At 33.2% G+C, this 19,376-nt stretch overlaps 1 protein-coding gene across 3 annotated transcripts in view; it reads left to right on the forward strand.

The window, feature by feature from the left end:
- Positions 1-19,376, forward strand: part of Gpm6a (glycoprotein M6A) — a 304,616-nt gene that overhangs the window by 252,880 nt on the left and 32,360 nt on the right. For all 3 annotated transcript variants that reach the window (XM_074054947.1, XM_020187206.2, XM_074054946.1), the window contains exon 2: positions 7,116-7,308. In XM_074054947.1, coding sequence (XP_073911048.1) covers positions 7,116-7,308 — 193 coding nt within the window. The remainder of the gene's footprint in view (positions 1-7,115; positions 7,309-19,376) is intronic.

Consider the following 19,376-nt stretch of genomic DNA (forward strand, 5'->3'; position numbering starts at 1 on the left):
CTTAAAAATTCACAATAAATAGGTTTTCACATATTTTTATACCTTTTCTCATGTAAGAAGTTGTATGTGATTACAGGTTGTTCGCAGGGAGTTGTGGATATCACAGCAGTCAATGCATTATGGACTTTGGCAGCTTTTCTGTGGCATGGGAAGTGTTCAGAAAATTCCTAGTGGTATCATTAGTTACAAACTTTATATTTCATGTAATAGTGTTCAAATTTCTTAGAGTAATGCCTTCTTAATCTCTGTATTGCAAGTATATCCTAGTTTATAAGCAAGTTTTAAAGCATCTTAGGCACAAAATATAATTTTTTTATATTGTATAGTTTCCATAGGCTGCTAGGATGATACATCAGAATCAGCTGAAGCTTTTGGTAAAAAGCAGATGGAGTCTCAAGAGAAGGGATACTGGACTCTAATTTTGACATAAATCCTAGTGATTTTGATATGTAGTCACAGAATTATAAGAGGATGTAAAAAAATACCTCCAAGGTCTGCAGAACTTTTTCTTTCTAAAGATGTTATTTCTAAAGATGTTATTTTTAAAATTAGAAACTTTTTTTAAGCACAGTATTTTTACAGTGAGTAAAATACTCAAGATAAAAACCTATCACTTAAATTTGTGATGATATATTGTGTTGTATTATTCAAATGCTTACTTTAACTCTGTATTTTGTTTAGGCCAGGGAATATTTAAAGAAAATATTAATAAAATTTAATGTCATTATGTTTTTAGTTATTTGAACTATATTATAGAATACTTTCAAATATGGATTACAATGTCATTAATCAAAGGGGTAGCAATTAGAAAATGTTTCCTAAGTACTATTCTGTGCACATCGTTCTTCATAAGTCTAATTTTGAACTATTATTGCTCATCTTCCTTGTATACTATACTTTATTTCAAAGGGCTAGTTATCTTCTATTATTTGGATACTTTTAAGCCCCAATCTACTGATTCCTATTTCTGATATCCTATTTTCTCTTTTTGAATTTTCTATTTCAAAACAATAATAGAAGTTTTTTTAGGATGGTTTTGGAAAAGTTTCTGAAAAGGTACTAGAATTTTGGATTTTATTTCTCATTATGTAGGCCTGAGTCAGGTAGTGACCATATATATATTTTTTTAATCACTTCTGCATACACAGTGTAAGTGCTCCAAAAAGTTTCTATACCTGACTGTTAGGTCAGAAATAATAAAAAGAAATGAGTATGCAAAACAAACTTAGCACAATCAGGTCTTCTTCTAAATTATTCTTTTATTCCTATCCAAGGGACATCTTTCACTGTGTAACAGGATATGAAAAAGTAGGGTTGCTTTTCAGCCCAAGAAAAATTTCATAAACACTTAAAGAACCAAAGGCTAAATTGGTATTGTTAACAAATTTTCAGAAATAGTTCTCTGAAAAAAAAATTGATTTAATTTTATCTGATAACATTGCATTTTCCTTTCTTAAAATGACTTTGTCTAAGATACCTATTGTTCATGACTCCAATTGATTGTTGGAGTCTTCCTGTCTTAATTTATGTGGTTATTGAGGCAATGCACTCCACACCACACCTCTGGCTATCTTTGGTATGGGCATGGCTGTACGGCAGCAGCAGTATGCTCCAGTATTCCAGGGAGGGACTCTTCCCAAAAGGGAAATTTAGTGAATTCTGTTGATTTGGAGACTTGATTCTTTTTGACTGGAGATTCATGTTTTTCAGTGCTAGGAAAGTGTTTTATATCAACTATTTGAAGCTTTGTTAATCTCCATTTTCACTCTTTTATTGTTAAACCTTGTTAAATTTGGTTGTAGATGTTAGCCTTTCTCATCTTCTAAGTTGTTTTTCTCCTATTTCAATCTTTGTCTTTTTGTTCTACTCCATTATAAGTTTTCTTTTTTTGTCTTTTAGCTTTCTATCAAAATCTATACTTTTGCTATCAGTTTCTTATTTAATAAGCTTGGGATGGCTCCTTTACCTCCTTCATAAATTTTCACAAATGTCATTTCAGTTACTACTTCCATGGCCTCTCTATCAAAAACTTAAACCATTATTCTAATACTTCCCATACTTTTTCTGTTTTTGCTCTCATCTTGGCACTTTTCATTATCTCACACAATTTATTTTAGCATCTTATTATCTGTCTCCCACCTTTACAACAGCTCCAGCAAAGAGCATAGTGACTGACACTTATGCCTCAATAGTTATATGGTGAGTTAATTAATAAATGACAAATGTTGGATAAAATGTTAACATGACAAATCAGTAATATATTAAAAATACAACATGACTTGTTTTTTCAGGAATGCAAGTTTGACTTGGAAATTTTTATTGAAATGACAGATATGAAGAATAAAATTGTACCACTATGAATTATTTCACCAGATGATATAAAACATGTTAATAGAATTCATGACAAAAGGAACTTTTTGAGTCAATGTGGGGGGGGAGGTGAGATAGGGTCTTGCTATGTAGCCTGTCTCTAAACTCACAACCTTCCTGCTTCTGCCTCTCAAGTGCTATAATTAAAAGTGTAGGCCACCACAACTGGCACCAAGCAATAAAGCAGCATCAAGTTAATGGCAAAACATGGTAAATGTTTTCTTTATAATCAGGAAAATGATAAGATACCCTTTCTTGTTACTTCTCACTGTATTTTGCCTAAGAATAGGATAAAAAGATGGTAAATAAAAAGGTACAAATATTGAAATAAATGTAAGATCAAAATTTTCACAGATAGGATGATTATCAGCACAAGTACAAAGTAATTCACAAACTTGAAATAATTAACTGAATCAAAAAAAATTTATAAGAACTTTTGTAAATGTCACAATGTATCCCCATCACAACAATAATAAAAAACTTTAAATCAGAATAAAAAAATCCCAATCAGAATCCCAGTGAGTTAACTTTGCAATTGGACAAATTGTTTCTAAGGTTTATGTGGTGAAGAAAGTGAACAATGAATAGCCATGACATAAATGAGGAAAATGAAAAGGTTAGGAGTTTTCCTCTATCTTAAATCAAAATATTATATGATATGATATAATGGAAGGTGGTATTGGCACATGGGTAGATTAATAAACTAATGGAACACAATAGATGGTCCACAGACACATACCTCTCTGGAAATTTGATAATGAAAAGGTGACATTCATCAATAGAGAAACAATCAACTCCATTATAAGTAGTACCAGAAAAAATTTATAAATAAAAATTGTTAGTCTCTTGTCAATTGCACTTGTCAATCTCACTTTTCAATTTATTTTCTAGAATCCACAACTGTGTTGGTCTCTGAGTGGTCTTCTATTTTTTTTTTTGGTCTAGATTTAGGTTCTTTTCACTGTTTTTATTTTGATAGGATTTGAGAGTTGATCAAAGGCAAAGGTTTGTGTTTGCTTTACAATATTTGGGTAGAGGCAACTTAATTATCTTAAACAAAGGTAATCATATATCTTTTAAAATGTAGCATATTTTACTTGCTTCTATTTTACTTGAAATTTTCATATTACTACAAGTCAATTCACTAAATATTGGGCAAATGTTAACATTTCAGAGTATAGTGAAAGGAAATGTCTCACAATTGGTTAAATATTTGTTCTTAAAGCTGAAAGCAAAGTGTTATTTCACTTAAGACATATAACCAGAAATTGGATATAAGAATTGCTTCTTTGTGTATGTAGTGTACAAATTCTGCATCAATATTTGAACCTCAGCTTTATTTGAGAATTAAAGACTATTCTCATAGTATTTAGTATTGAAACATTTTCCCACACAAAATGATCTTCATTGCTTTTTTAGAGATCTTCTCAAGAGAGGTATTTTCTCCAATGCTAGCACTGCGTTCCTTGAACTCCATTAATGTTCATTTAGTAAGAGTGTTTTTTCACTTTCCCTTCAGTAAAAACATGATGATGGGATACAGCAGAATCTGGACCTTAAAGAGTGATTGTTGGGAGTGCTTCCTGGCCCAAGGGCATGGTTGCTATGGTGATTCTGCTGCTCTGCCAAGGCTGTTTCTCAGTGTGGGTGGAAAGAAGCTCCCCTGCCAGCAACTATGTGGGATTCTGGCAGCTGGAGAGAATACTGAAATGATGTGCTGTGTCTCCATATGGGAGTTCAGAGTCTTCTTTTAAATCTAATAGGCAACTCAACTCAGGCTCATAGGAAAAATGGGGTTGATTAAGATGAAGTCTATTACCAGTGCAATATGTGCCTGATGAGATAAAGATTTTTTTTTGAATAAAAGTTTTGCAGAGGATCAAGTCTTGAATTGAAATTTTCTAGTTTGATGTCCCAATAATAGCCTCTTAGAAGAATTTGAAGAATTTAAATGGCACGGTTTAAATAGGGAGTAAAAGAAATATTTACATTTCATCCGGAGACCTTATGCTTATTTGGAAATGCATATTAACTCAGAGTTGTCAATTTTAGTTTACTCCAATATTGGAATTTATCTCATACTGTTGTAAATTTGAGAGTTACTATTCAGTCAAACTTGTGACTAATATTCTATTGCCGTGACTTCATTATCCCCCATGTAGATATGGAGCCCAGCATAGAGACCAATATTGCAATGGGGGAAAAAAAAAACACATGAAATAAGTACAAACTGGCTCTAAATTAGGAGTCAAATTAACCAGAAGTCTGCAGTGGCAGTTTGGATAACCATTCACATGTTTAGCCTTATATCTACTCCTGAGCTATTCTGATTCAGATTTCATTACTCAGTTGTAAACTTTAGGCTCTAAGATACAGCAAAGATTATTTCTACCTATGCATTTGGTGTTTACACTCTTTTATGATAATTGGACTTCTTCTGATCTGAGGTTTTGTTAAACATTGTTCATCTGCTCTTAAAATCTCCAGTTGTCTGCATAGAAATCTCTCACAATCATATCAGATGTTTTGAGAATAGCAAAGGAGGTAAATCATAGAAGAATGGAATTTGAAATTAAGGGGTTATTTGGTGCACTTACCAAATTTGAGGGAGTTCTTTGGTTTAGTACTGATTTTGCTTCCTTTTCTCTCTTTATTTTTAAGTAATTACTGAGACAGAAATTTTAGAACATTGAAAGAGAATAGTCCAAAGATTTTCTGTCACCCTGTTAATCTCTACTCAGAACTGTGTTCATGACATTCATATACTACACGTACTGGTCTCAACCATCTGCTGGTGACATTCTTTCCTACTATATGAAGTTTCAAGCTGTTCTAACCTTTTCTACTTCCTCACATTGTGTGTGTATGTGTGTGTGTGTGTGTGTGTGTGTGTGTCTCAGGAAGGAATGTGCAGGATGTAACTTTGCTTGTACAAGCAACAACTTTGAAGTTGGGGAGGTGTTCAGACTCCTTTTTATAACTTTGACTGGGGCAAATGAGATTGGTGTTAATTCCCAAGAAGCTGGTTTAATGAGGAATATCAAAGTAGCATTCTAGCTTAATCTCTGAACATAAAATCACTTCATATAGGAGTTTTGCCATTATCTCTTCCCTCATATGTTGCTTTATACATATAGGTTAAGGATCTGTAAATAAAAGTCTGAAATTCCAAATCTGAAATACTTTGAACTCTGAAAATTTTGAGCCCTAATATAATATGATGTTGCAAATGGAAAATCTCATCTCTTATCTTATGTTATGGGTAACAGTTAGAATGCAGGCATATTAAAAATACTTTATAATATAGGCTAGCTACATTCAACGCATGTGAAACATAAATAAATTATATGTTTAAGTCCAGTTCCATTCTTAAGAAATATCTTTGCATGTGGAAATATTCCAAAATTCTCCCCAAAATATTAAATCCAAAGCACTTTGAGTCCCAAGTATTTTGAGTTAGGGATATTTAAACATGTAAACCTTCTAGGTAAAGTACATACAGATCTTACTATGACTACACAATCCACTCTTAATTTCATTTGTAATTCATTTCTGAAGAAAAAAGGAAAAGTCATTAGTTACATAATGAGGGGCTCAGACTCCAAATGGAATTTGATCAAAAAATTTCCAAAAGAGGCAAAAGTTGGAGGAAAGCTTTGGAGTAAGGATATGTGTTGGGGAAGGGAGAAACAAGAAAGAGTATATACAAAACTGGGGTCATCTTTGGAGACATGTTTGGCCTGTCAATTCTCTTGTCTAGATGTCACCTAGAAAATTTTGACACTTATCTTGAACATTAAAAGCTACAGTTTTCTGATGTCTCAGGCTACATGCTAAAAGCTGTCTTTCAATAGATAATTAACTGATGAAACTTCAAAAAATGACTACTATGGTCAAAGAATTTTTGACAACCACGTCATAGTACAATACTGGTTAATATCAAAATACTTAAGATTATGTCTAGCAGTCTTCACTAACATTTATCAAGGAGTTATTCTATGTTGGGCACTATTTTATACGTTAGCTCATTTAGTCCTCAGAAGAATCATTATGAGTTTAATTCTCTTATCTTCACCCTTTTACAGGTGATAAGTTCAAAAGAATACATCTGTTAAAAAACACACAGGGATAAGATCAGGCTTCTGCCCTGCTTGCTGTCTGTTTTCTACTATCAATATCTTTCTCATTTATTTTTATTATGAACCATAGCAATAACGAGAGTTTGCATTGTGAGTCACTACAGAGAGAACACACATTCTTCTCCAGTTTTTAAGTTTGTTGTTCAAAATTCAGTAGTGAAGTTCATAAGGCATTAAAAGGTTTTAAATCATCACAGCTTTAAACATACAGCCACAAGGAATTCAAAAGAATTGATTTCATTGAAATAAAAACATAAGTAAGCTTGGTGAAATTTGAGAGCTCTATATTCAAGACAGAGGATGTACATGCATGTGTGGTAAGATTTTCATGGGAAGTCTTAGAAAGAAGGGATTCTGTGGATTTGGGGAAAAAGAGGAAATATTAGCCATAATTAACGTTCTCCTGTCTCTGGAGGATAGGTTATAATACGGGACTTGGTTGTTACACCTTCCAGGGCACCCTAGGACTTGATTTATGTAGTTGACCTGATGTTATCTACCAATGCAAATATTATTTCCATAGTGCTGAAGTTGAAAAAAATATTTCCAATTTAGATGAACAAACAATATGAAATTTTCACTTTTTTTCCTGTTGATCTTCCACAGGCTGTTTTGAATGCTGCATTAAATGCCTGGGAGGTATTCCCTATGCCTCTCTGATTGCCACCATCCTGCTCTATGCGGGTGTTGCCCTGTTCTGTGGCTGTGGTCATGAAGCACTTTCTGGAACTGTCAACATTCTACAAACCTACTTTGAGATGGCAAGAACTGCTGGTGATACACTGGATGTTTTTACCATGTAAGTCAGTCTAGTATTGCATCTTTTGTAAAAGATGTGTAGGTTGTTTACATTTCTGTGTTTTGAATAAATAGGTGTCTAGGGTTTCGTGAAGTGGTGATATGTCTGAAAACATTCTCTTTCAATCAGTACACTTAGTTGAGAATCAGAGGTCAAACTAATCTATGCTTTGATTGTCCAGTTTTATCTAAAATTTGATTACCATTAAGTAGAACATTTGCAAAAGTATAATCATAAGAAAATACTGAGAAGCTATTTGGGATTGCTAAACTATGATGATGTTGAAATGATATTATTTAGAAAGATAACTTCAACAGTCTGGATGTGAATATCATCAAATTTTAATATCTGTTTCCTAATATTGTAGAGAACAAGAGTTTAGGATTGAATTATAGAGGAATTTAATTTCAAATAAGTTGTTGCTTTAGATAATCTATTCAGTGATTTTTTTCAGAAATAAGAAAATAACTTATTTTTTTTTGTAATCCCAATGATAATTTTCCCTAAGAAGCATCCATTAACTTTGTAATTGTTGAACCTTCTTGTATCTATTTCATGGTGCTTTATATTTTTTGTTATGTTTTTAATGTTCTTTATTTTGTTACTCTAAATAAATTTAGAATTCTTACTGTATACTCACTTTTCCTGAAATCAGATAATTTTAGAATTATAAATTCTAGTGGTTTTCTGAATGGTTAGGATAGCTTTGCTTTTTACTTGTATCTTTCATATAAAAAAGTTGACCCAGAATTCTGATGTATGCAAGACTGCTCCTATTGTCTTGGTGTGAGTAAAACCTAAAATTCTAATCTAAGACAAGACTGGTCAACCTGGAAAACTTTCTAGTTAAAAAATTACAATATCAAAAATATTTAATATTGCTAAATTTCATTACAGCCCATCAGCACTAGGAAGCTTGTCTTGAACAAAGTATTTTTTTATAAATTGTGTTCATTATTTTGCTCATTAAAATTAATAATTATTCATGAAAGTGACAAAGAATAGAGTTGCACATTTCTACCAAGTAAAAGAGCAAGAATAATCTACTTTTATGGGTGAAAGGCATGTTTTCCTGCAGAAAGCACTGAAGAAATTTTAGGGAAGAGAAAGTTAGAAATTTATGTTTATCCATAATTTGTTGGGATTTAAAGCATTGAGAAATACTAATGAGTGAAAATGTAATGTAATGAAAAAAATCTTGTGAGACTAGCAAAACTGACTCCCTCTGTTTCACAGTGAAGAGGGTGATTGATTAGTCAAGAAGTGAAATTATTATAAAACTATAGTCCATAACGTTGAAAGTATCAGGTAAAGTTTCACCAATGTCACTGACAAAGAATTATGAATAATTACTATCAAGTTAAAAGTTGTATATTTTAAATTATAAAATTATTTTACAAATCATTCTGAAAATTAGCATTATCCATTAAATTTTTTTAAGCTTAATGTAGGCCATTTGCCAGTTTTCATCAAATTAAATGTGAACATAGACATAAAAACAAAATTCAATTAACTGTCACTGCCTTAGATTCAAATAGCATGAATCAGTATGAGTTTATAATTGATATTCATCATTTAGGATCTAATTAAACTGTTTGAAAATTCAATGGATTATTGTTAGCACAAAAAGAATTTTACAAAAATGATTACATGGCTATATTTTAATGTGAGAAAAGTGACATTTTCTTTTTAGTTGTATCTCAGCCTACCCTGGACAAAATATGTTCTCACTGTTCTTTATTTTAAGCTACCACAGATGTCCTTAAAAAATCTACAGATTGTCCAAATTTAGGCTATATCCAAATCTCTAAATTTAGATATAGAATGTGAAGTTTGTAAGGAATCATAGCCTAATAAAGCATTCTTTTATATATCTATCAGTGACAAACTGCCAAAAACTTTAATATATCACAAAGCTCTACTAAAACTCTGAAGGTACTGAGTGAGAGCTTAGATCAGAGGTTAGAGACCATAGGCTTTATTCAGTACTTTTACCTTTGGCTAGTTATATGAAAACTTAAATGTGAACTCAATAAGGCATTTTGTGAAGTATGAAGAATATTATCCTGATCGGAAATAATTAGTGACACTTGATGAGTTCAAATTTTACATAAAGGTTAAACTCTGTACAGGACTGCACAGGGAAATCAGAGGAGTAAAAAAGGTGAAGGGAAAGCAGAGGATGTAAAATAAGGAAATACCAGGCACAGAGACAGAAGTATGTGCTTGTTGGTAATATGTCTTGTTTGGAAATATGTTTGAGAAAGAACACGTAAGAGAATAATTGTAGAGAAATTATTTGGTCAATTTTAGTAATTTAAGGAAGGTTTTACTTATTCTCTCTTCCTTTTGATGCTTCATTCAAGCATCAAAGTTGAACAGATCTTATATCTGTTTATTGTATGTATGAACTAAAAGATAAAAACAATTGCTCAAGACCTAAGACTTCAACCTGTGGAAGTTACTCCTTAGTTACTCCCTTCTTTATCTCAGTCATCTCCCTTCTTATCACAAAATCTCGAACTCTTTCTCTCCCCTTTGTGTCTCCCCCATTCTTCCTTTCCTCTCTTCATTTTTTCCCTCCTTTTAAATACCTATAAGTAGGAGTGAACATAGTAATCTTAAACTGCCAGAGGTCACTATGGGAAGGGGCCTAGGAAGTAGTAAAGTGCACTAACCAAGTGCTTGGAATGGAAGCAATGCTAGGAATTTCTCTGTATAGCTATCTTTATCTTAAACTAGCAAAAACACTATGTCTTTCTTATTATCTCCTCTGTTTTCTCATCAACAAAATTGAAAAATGAGAGATGGATCAGATTCTGCCCAGAAGCGGGAGTGGGGGTGGGAGTGGGGAGGTGGCCCCCCAAAAGTGTATACACATGTAAATAAATGTAAAAGTGACAAAATAAAAGAAAGAAAAAAAATGTTAAGAACTTTCTACCCTTAAAAAATAAACAAATAAATAAATACCCACAAGTACCCTGTCATGGTCAATATCACCAACCCTAAAGGGAAATATATGAAAGATAAACAAATTGAATTATGACTATTCTGTCTCACTAACCATCTCTCCTAGCATGCAAAATGTACTTATCCGAAAAAAGCTTGCAATTAAGTTCCCATTCTTATGTGATATATATTTTACAAATGTTATTTTAAATGCCATGAGCTTCACCAATGAGAGGTGATCTGAAATCTAGGTCCAATAGTCCCAGCTGATATTACCCATTAAATCATTTTGTCTTAGACCTTCACAAACAGAAAGGAAAGAATGGACTTCTCAACGATTTTAAGATTTCTTGATAGAACTTTAGTTTCCCTCTGCTTCTGTAGTTGGTTTCTTAGAAACTTTTTATCCCTTGAGCTATCAGTCTATTTCCTCAATCCAGGTCATTTGTTGGCTTCAAACTTGTGATAATAAGTGAATAACTTAATCCACTGCTCCTGTTAGGAATATTCCCACATCATCCACAATTTGTGTGAGTTTAGTAGCCACTCAGGCTCACTTAATGTTGGAAATAGCTCACTATTCTACCACTTTATGCTGTGTGGTAAGGAGGAAAATTTTCTAATTTGTGATTCAAACTTTCTCATCTGAGAGATTTTGGCAAGGTGTTATGACTCTGTTCCCTAGTGTTACTCAGCAAACTGAACAAGAAAAAGGACAGGTAGTTTACTACTGAAAGCAGATTTACATAGGACCATGAAATATGGAGACTGCTTAGGAAACTGGATATTAAAAAGTGATCCAAACAATTAATTTTGCTAAGTGACTTGGCCTTCTGAATAATCCTTCTGAGGTCTGGGTAAAGGTCAGTCTTTGTCATAAATATTACATCCTGTTATCTATTCAATAGGGTTTGTTTTTGAACTTTGAAAAAGTACAATGTGTGCTCAGAATTTGATATCATTGATTTCCAGGCTATATACTTTTTATTCTCAATATGTTTTAATTGTGATTTCAGGTCAAGCATCTAAAACTGAGTTCAATAGTTAATTAATTCTTTAATATTTCAAAACAGAGAAAGCAGTAGATCAGATAAAGTAGATTAGTTGGTTTTTCTCTCAAATTAACTTCATGTACGTATAAATTTTAAGTTTGCTTGTAAATCATGTTTATTTGTTGGAAGTTAATAAAATATGAGTTACCAGTAGCTTAATAGGTGAGAGTGACAAGTAAAAATAGCTGTGAATTCATGGCAAGACAAAACAGGCTTCATAGACTCACAGAAACCACAGCTGTGTGCAGACTATCTGCACTGATCTAGAATATTGATGACTAAGCCAGAATGTTGCAATCTTCTGTTTTTAACAATGTTATGATATTATTGTGACATATAATAGTAATCAGACAAATTAATTTTGATGTTAGACTGTCAATTATTCTTGGACAGTCAAACATAATTTAAATTACAGCAGGAATTTATATTAGAAAACTATGTTGAATTCCAGACTTCTGAAATAATAATGAAACAATGTGCATTTCTTTTTTTTTCTCCTTTTTTTTATTGTTTTATTATTCATATGTGCATACAATGCTTGGGTCATTTCTCCCCACTACCGCCACTCTCTCCCTTACCACCCACTCCACCCCCTCCCGCTCCGCCCCACCCCCTCAATACCCAGCAGAAACTATTTTGCCCTTATTTCTAATTTTGTTGTAGAGAGAGTATAAGCAATAATAGGAAGGAACAAGGGTTTTTACTAGTTGAGATAAGGATAGCTATGCAGGGAGTTGACGCACATTAATTTCCTGTGTGTGTGTGTGTGTTACCTTCTAGGTTAATTCTTTTTGATATAAACTTTTCTCTAGTTCCTGGTCCCCTTTTCCTATTGGCCTCAGTTGCTTTTAAGGTAACTGCTTTAGTTTCTCTGCATTAAGGGCAACAAATGCTAGCTAATTTTTCTAGGTGTCTTACCTATCCTCACCCCTCCCTTGTGTGCTCTTGCTTTTATCATGTGCTCATAGTCCAATCCCCTTGTTGTGTTTGCCCTTGATCTAATGTCCACATATGAGGGAGAACATACGATTTTTGGTCTTTTGGGCCAGGCTAACCTCACTCAGAATGATGTTCTCCAATTCCATCCATTTACCAGCGAATGATACCATTTCGTTCTTCTTCGTGGTTGCATAAAATTCCATTGTGCATAGATACCACATTTTCTTAATCCATTCGTCAGTGGTGGGGCATCTTGGCTGTTTCCATAACTTGGCTATTGTGAATAGTGCCGCAATAAACATGGGTGTGCAGGTGCCTCTGGAGTAACCTGTGTCACAGTCTTTTGGGTATATCCCCAAGAGTGGTATTGCTGGATCAAATGGTAGATTAATGTTTAGCTTTTTGAGTAGCCTCCAAATTTTTTTCCAGAGTGGTTGTACTAGTTTACATTCCCACCAACAGTGTAAGAGGGTTCCTTTTTCCCCACATCCTCACCAACACCTGTTGTTGGTGGTGTTGCTAATGATGGCTATTCTAACAGGGGTGAGGTGGAATCTTAGTGTGGTTTTTAATTTGCATTTCCTTTATCGCTAGAGATGGTGAGCATTTTTCATGTGTTTTTTGGCCATTTGAATTTCTTCTTTTGAGAAAGTTCTGTTTAGTTCACTTGCCCATTTCTTTATTGGTTCATTAGTTTTAGGAGATTTTAGTTTTTTAAGTTCCCTATATGTTCTGGTTATCAGTCCTTTGTCTGATGTGTAGCTGGCAAATATTTTCTCCCACTCTGTGGATGTTCTCTTCAGTTTAGAGACAATTTCTTTTTTTTTTCTTTTATTATTCATATGTGCATACAAGGCTTGGTTCATTTATCCCCCCTGCCCCCACCCCTTCCCTTGCCACCCACTCCGCCCCCTCCCTCTCCCCCCCCCAATACACAGCAGAAACTATTTTGCCCTTATTTTTAATTTTGTTGTAGAGAGAGTATAAGCAATAATAGGAAGGAACAAGGGTTTTTGCTGGTTGAGATAAGGATAGCTATACAGGGCATTGACTCACATTGATTTCCTGTGCGTGGGTGTTACCTTCTAGGTTAATTCTTTTTGATATAAACTTTTCTCTAGTACCTGTTCCCCTTTTCCTATTGGCCTCTGTTGCTTTAAGGTATCTGCTTTAGTTTCTCTGCGTTAAGGGCAACAAATGCTAGCTAGTTTTTTAGACGTCTTACCTATCCTCACCCTTCCCTTGTGTGCTCTTGCTTTTATCATGTGCTCATAGTCCAATCCCCTTGTTGTGTTTGCCCTTGATCTAATGTCCACATATGAGGGAGAACATACGATTTTTGGTCTTTTGAGCCAGGCTAACCTCACTCAGAATGATGTTCTCCAATTCCATCCATTTACCAGCGAATGATAACATTTCGTTCTTCTTCGTGGTTGCATACAATTCCATTGTGTATAGATACCACATTTTCTTAATCCATTCGTCAGTGGTGGGGCATCTTAGCTGTTTCCATAACTTGGCTATTGTGAATAGTGCTGCAATAAACATGGATGTGCAGGTGCCTCTGGAGTAACAGTCTTTTGGGTATATCCCCAAGAGTGGTATTGCTGGATCAAATGGTAGATCGATGTCCAGCTTTTTAAGTAGCTTCCAAATTTTTTTCCAGAGTGGTTGTACTAGTCTACATTCCCACCAACAGTGTAAGAGGGTTCCTTTTTCCCCGCATCCTCGCCAACACCTGTTGTTGGTGGTGTTGCTGATGTTGGCTATTCTAACAGGGGTGAGGTGGAATCTTAGTGTGGTTTTAATTTGCATTTCCTTTATCGCTAGAGATGGTGAGCATTTTTTCATGTGTTTTTTGGCCATTTGAATTTCTTCTTTTGAGAAAGTTCTGTTTAGTTCACGTGCCCATTTCTTCATTGGTTCATTTGTTTTGGGAGAATTTAGTTTTTTAAGTTCCCTGTATATTCTGGTTATCAGTCTTTTGTCTGATGTATAGTTGGCAAATATTTTCTCCCACTCTGTGGGTGTTCTCTTCAGTTTAGAGACCATGTCTTTTGATGAACAGAAGCTTTTTAGTTTTATGAGGTCCCATTTATCAATGCTATCTCTTAGTTGCTGTGCTTCTGGGGTTCCATTGAGATAAGTTCTTGCATATATACCTACTAACTCCAGAGTATTTCCTACTCTTTCCTGTATCAGCTTTAGAGTTTGTGGTCTGATATTTAGATCCTTGATCCATTTTGAGTTAATATTGGTATAGGGTGATATACAGGGATCTAGTTTCAGTTTTTTGCAGACTGCTAACCAGTTTTCCCAGCAGTTTTTGTTGAAGAGGCTGCTATTTCTCCATCATATATTTTTAGCTCCTTTGTCAAAGACAAGTTAGTTATAGTTGTCTGGCTTCATATCTGGGTCCTCTATTCTGTTCCACTAGTCTTCATGTCTGTTTTTGTGCCAGTATCATGCTGTTTTTATTGTTATTGCTTTGTAATATAGTTCATGGCTGCATAAAATTCCATTGTGTATAGATAAAACATTTTCTTGATCCATTCGTCAGTAATGGGGCATCTTGGCTGTTTCCATAACTTGACTATTGTGAATAGTGCTGCAATAAACATGCGTTTGCAGGTGCCTCTGGAGTAACCTGTGTCACAGTCTTTTGCGTATATCCCCAAGAGTGGTATTGCTGGATCAAATGGTAGATCAATGTTTAGCTTTTTAAGTAGCCTCTAAATTTTTTTCTGGAGTGGTTGTACTAGTTTACATTCCCACCAACAGTGTAAGATGGTTCTTTTTTCCCCTCATCCTCTCCAACACCTGTTGTTGGTGGTGTAGGTAAGAACTTTCTCAACGGAACCCCAGCAGCACAGCAACTAAGAGATAGCATTGATAAATGGGACCTCATAAAACTAAAAAGCTTCTGTTCATCAAAAGAAATGGTCTCTAAACTGAAGAGAACACCCACAGAGTGGGACAAAATATTTGCCAGCTATACATCAGACAAAGGACTGATAACCAGAATATATAGGGAACTTAAAAAACTAAATTCCCCCAAAACTAATGAACCAATAAAGAAATGGGCAAGTGAACTAAACAGAACTTTCTCAAAAGAAGAAATTCAAATGGCCAAAAAACACATGAAAAAATGCTCACCATCTCTAGCGATAAAGGAAATGCAAATTAAAATCACACTAAGATTCCACCTCACCTCTGTGCATTTCATTAGATAATAATTAAGCTAGTCAAGTACCCTTCAAATAAGTGTTTAAAAAACTACAAATAAATACTAATATAAAACAAGAACAACCGAACTAAATATCTAAACCATGAGGATTCTATATTGGCTCTGGATATTATAACTTACACAAGTTACTTAAACTGTCTCTCTCATTCCCTTTTACTAAAGAGACAAGCTAATGCTACCTACTTCCTAAAGATTTGATTAGGATAAAACTAGTTTTTATTTTAAAACAATTATAACACCACTGCCACATAATAACCCATATATAGCTATTTACTCTTATGATGTAAATCATGTTGCTAGTAATGCTAATGATGGTTATAATTAGGATAGCTATGATTTTCTAAAAGATGTACCACAATTTTAATGACCATTATCATTCTCCCTAATACTTGACTGCCCTTAAAAATATCTTACTTACCATAGTACTTTGATTGCTTCATTATTTGACTAGGGAAGGCATTTCATTGGAAGTATGTAAAAGTCAAACTGTATTACACTCAAAGATAATTTCTGTTCTCTTTTCTAGCATTCAAGAGTACAATAATACAGCAATTTTGGGAAAAATGTCTAGAAATAAACAAATACATAATTTCATTCAAAAATATTTTGGTGGTTGTCACATAGAAGGAAACTTGCTTTTAATGGTAAAAAGAGACTAAGGCCAAATGATTCCAATTTGTAGGAAAATAGACTTTGGCTCAATATAAAGAACTTTTCAAAAGCCAAGTTTTCTAAAGAGTAAATGGATTTCCTTGGAATGCAGTGATTTTCTTGTAGGTGAAGGTGTTTAGACAAGACTTGTAATGAACTTCCAGTTCTGAGATGATTACAATCTGTAAATCACTTAGTCTTGCTTATTTAAGAACAGCTTTATTAATGATAGCTCTCATTTCACTAATTTGCATACTGTGAACATCAAGTATGTAAATATACTTTCAACTCCAAGAATCTATTATACTTCTATAATATTCCTATTTTGAAATGTGTAGATTTCTTTTTCAGGCTAATCTTTGATTACTCTTGTGATGAATTATTTTAGTAAACAAATATTAGTTTATACTTTGTACCAATCACTGTGCTAGCCTTCAAGGACAAATAACAGAGCAAGAAATATTCCTGGATCTTAGACTGACTTCTGAAAGATAGGTGAAACATGTGTGCTGTATGTCAGTAGCATCCATCTAACATCCATGTAAGTTGACATGAGTCAGAGAATGATGCTGCTACTACCTTAAGTAAGTTCTAGGATGAATCTGGCTTACCAAATATAGGGAGTGGAAAAATCACAACAATTAATATATTGGATATTGACGTGGACATGAAAAAAGTATCAAGTGAGACAGAATAAAAGAGTAAAAAGAGACCCAAGTACATGTAGGTACTTATAAGTACACTTAAAATTATTTTCTTACTTTATATATTTACTAAAAACTTTCAGGTCAGTTAAGTCAAAATGTAAGCTAATTTATGAAGGCTAGAAGAAAGTACAGATTAATATTTCACTTTTGTGCAAAGGGAAGCATATCAGCAATTTAAGAAATCATAAAGTAAATGACTTATGTATGTCATATAATAAAAATTGTAATTTTGCTCACTGAAATGTTATAAAAACATTGAAGTGTACGTAAAAACTGAGAAAATACAGCTTGCATGACAAGAATTCCTGATTTTAATAAATGAAGAACTGATGTCAATAACAAAGCATTCTAACAAAAATGAAAATTATAAAAACAGATATACCAATAAAATACAAAAGATTCATAACTTATAAATGTGTATTCATCTTCACTAGTGAACTAAAAAATCAATTTAAAATCATACCAGTATTTTTGACCTATTGCTTCATTAGAATAATTAAATTATAATTCTTCGTATTAAGAAATAGATAATAGGCTCTTTTGCCTTTTACTGATGCAATTTTATTTTAGTACAAAGTTTCTGGAAACAATTATGATATACACTAGGGTTTTCAAGAAACTTATCCTAGAGAAACAATCTAGATTGTAAATAAATATCTAAAATCTTCTTCATCATGCTGTTTTCAATATTGGGGCACTGGCTTCCTATTGCTAAGAGTACCACAGGTTAGTGGCTTAACACTACAAAATTGATTTTCTTAGATTTTTAGAGGTCAGAAATCTAAGACAAATCTTACTAGGTTTACTGAAATGGGATGAAATCAAGGTGCTGGCAGAACTATGTTCCATCTGGAGTCCCCAGGGGAGAATCATATCCTTGCTTGCTTATTCCAACTTCCAAAAGCCACCTGCATTCTTTGGCTCATTGTCTCTTTCAATCTTCAAAGCCAGTAGCAGTGTTGTGCCTTCAGATTTATCTCTGAATTTCATCCTTCCCCACTTACCTTTCTTTTTGATTTTTAAGAACTGTTACAATTACATTGGACCCATCTAGATAAACTAGGTTAGCTTTTCCATCTTAAGATCATTAATCACAGATGCCAAGCCCTTTTTGCCACATAAAATGACTTGTTAACAGACAGGTTCTAGGGATTAGGATGTCAACATTATTGCAGACAATTATTTGAAAGTAGAGAATTGGAAAAATATATCTTCATATTATAAAATGTGCCATAATTTTAAAAGATGTTGGAGAAAATGTGTAAAGGAAAAATTCTGTAAAGTTTAAAGTATTCATAATATGGTGACTTAAACAGAAAATTTCTAAGTTATATGTAATGTAATAACTTCATGGAGTTAATTAAACTTATATAAGAATCTATGATATCAAGGTATTTTTATCTGAAAAAATAGAGCAACAAATGATATTATTTGAGCTATACAATTTTTAAAAATTGAAAGCTATCCGAATTACACTGATGAATCTGAAAGCTGATCTAAAAAATATACAGTTGAAAAGAAATGTCACTGGTATACTAAATTTATTTAAATAACTTGTACAGTAAGTATGAACCACAGAGAAAATGCTTGTGACTAATTTTCATTGGGAAAGAAATAATGGAAAAGAGAATTAAATATATTTACAGGATTCAAATCTAAATTATTTTCCAAGAAAATTATCATTAAGTATGAATAGGTTACCCTTATCCACTTTTACTTATTGTAAAGTTTGATATGAAGCTCATTAATTTTTTGTCTATTAGTTTAAAAAGATAAGCTGTATTTAGCATGGTACTATCTTCATTAATATGTCTGAGAATAGGGAGTTAATTTTATTGATGAAAAACATGTGTTTCTGACCTGAAGATGTCAGGGCTGGGATAAAATACAGCAGAACATACAGATGTATACTAGTCTTTTTAAAGATGTAGACACTTCTATCACTCATTAGCCCTTTTGTGATTGTGCATTAAACATATCCTTATTGAGTAATTACTTTCTTTGGATTCCTCAAATTTTTATTAAGTGCTGTCAGATATCATTCTGGGTGGAGATCAGCAGTTTATAAAAATGACTAAAAAACTTGCCTTCATAAAACTTGTATTTTAATTAGGCTGCAAAATGTAAAGAGAGATCTTGTTAAGCAAAATTATTAAAAATCTTAATTCTAAAGTAAATTTGAAATTCAAATGAAGACTGGTAGTTTTTTTGAAAGTATTGTAAACTTCTGTCGTATTCATTGAATTCATTCCATAGGTACTTCTGCATTGGAACTGTAGTAACTTTTAAGGTAGAATGTTATGCATATAGTTAATATATTCAATTATTAGAGATGGTCTGTTTCTTAGGTTAAATAAAAACTTAAGAACACTTAGGTAGTGTTATCTCTACATCTGCATTTCATCAGCATTTTTATAACTGTGATCTCATTGAATGTAAAATAGTCACTGATTTTATGACAATGTATAATAATAAATACTAATACAGTATTCTTTAGCTCCAGGGTACAACTATGGCTGTAAA

The sequence above is a fragment of the Castor canadensis genome, chromosome 14, assembly GCF_047511655.1.
Source record: "Castor canadensis chromosome 14, mCasCan1.hap1v2, whole genome shotgun sequence".
Classification (NCBI taxonomy): Eukaryota; Metazoa; Chordata; class Mammalia; order Rodentia; family Castoridae; genus Castor; species Castor canadensis.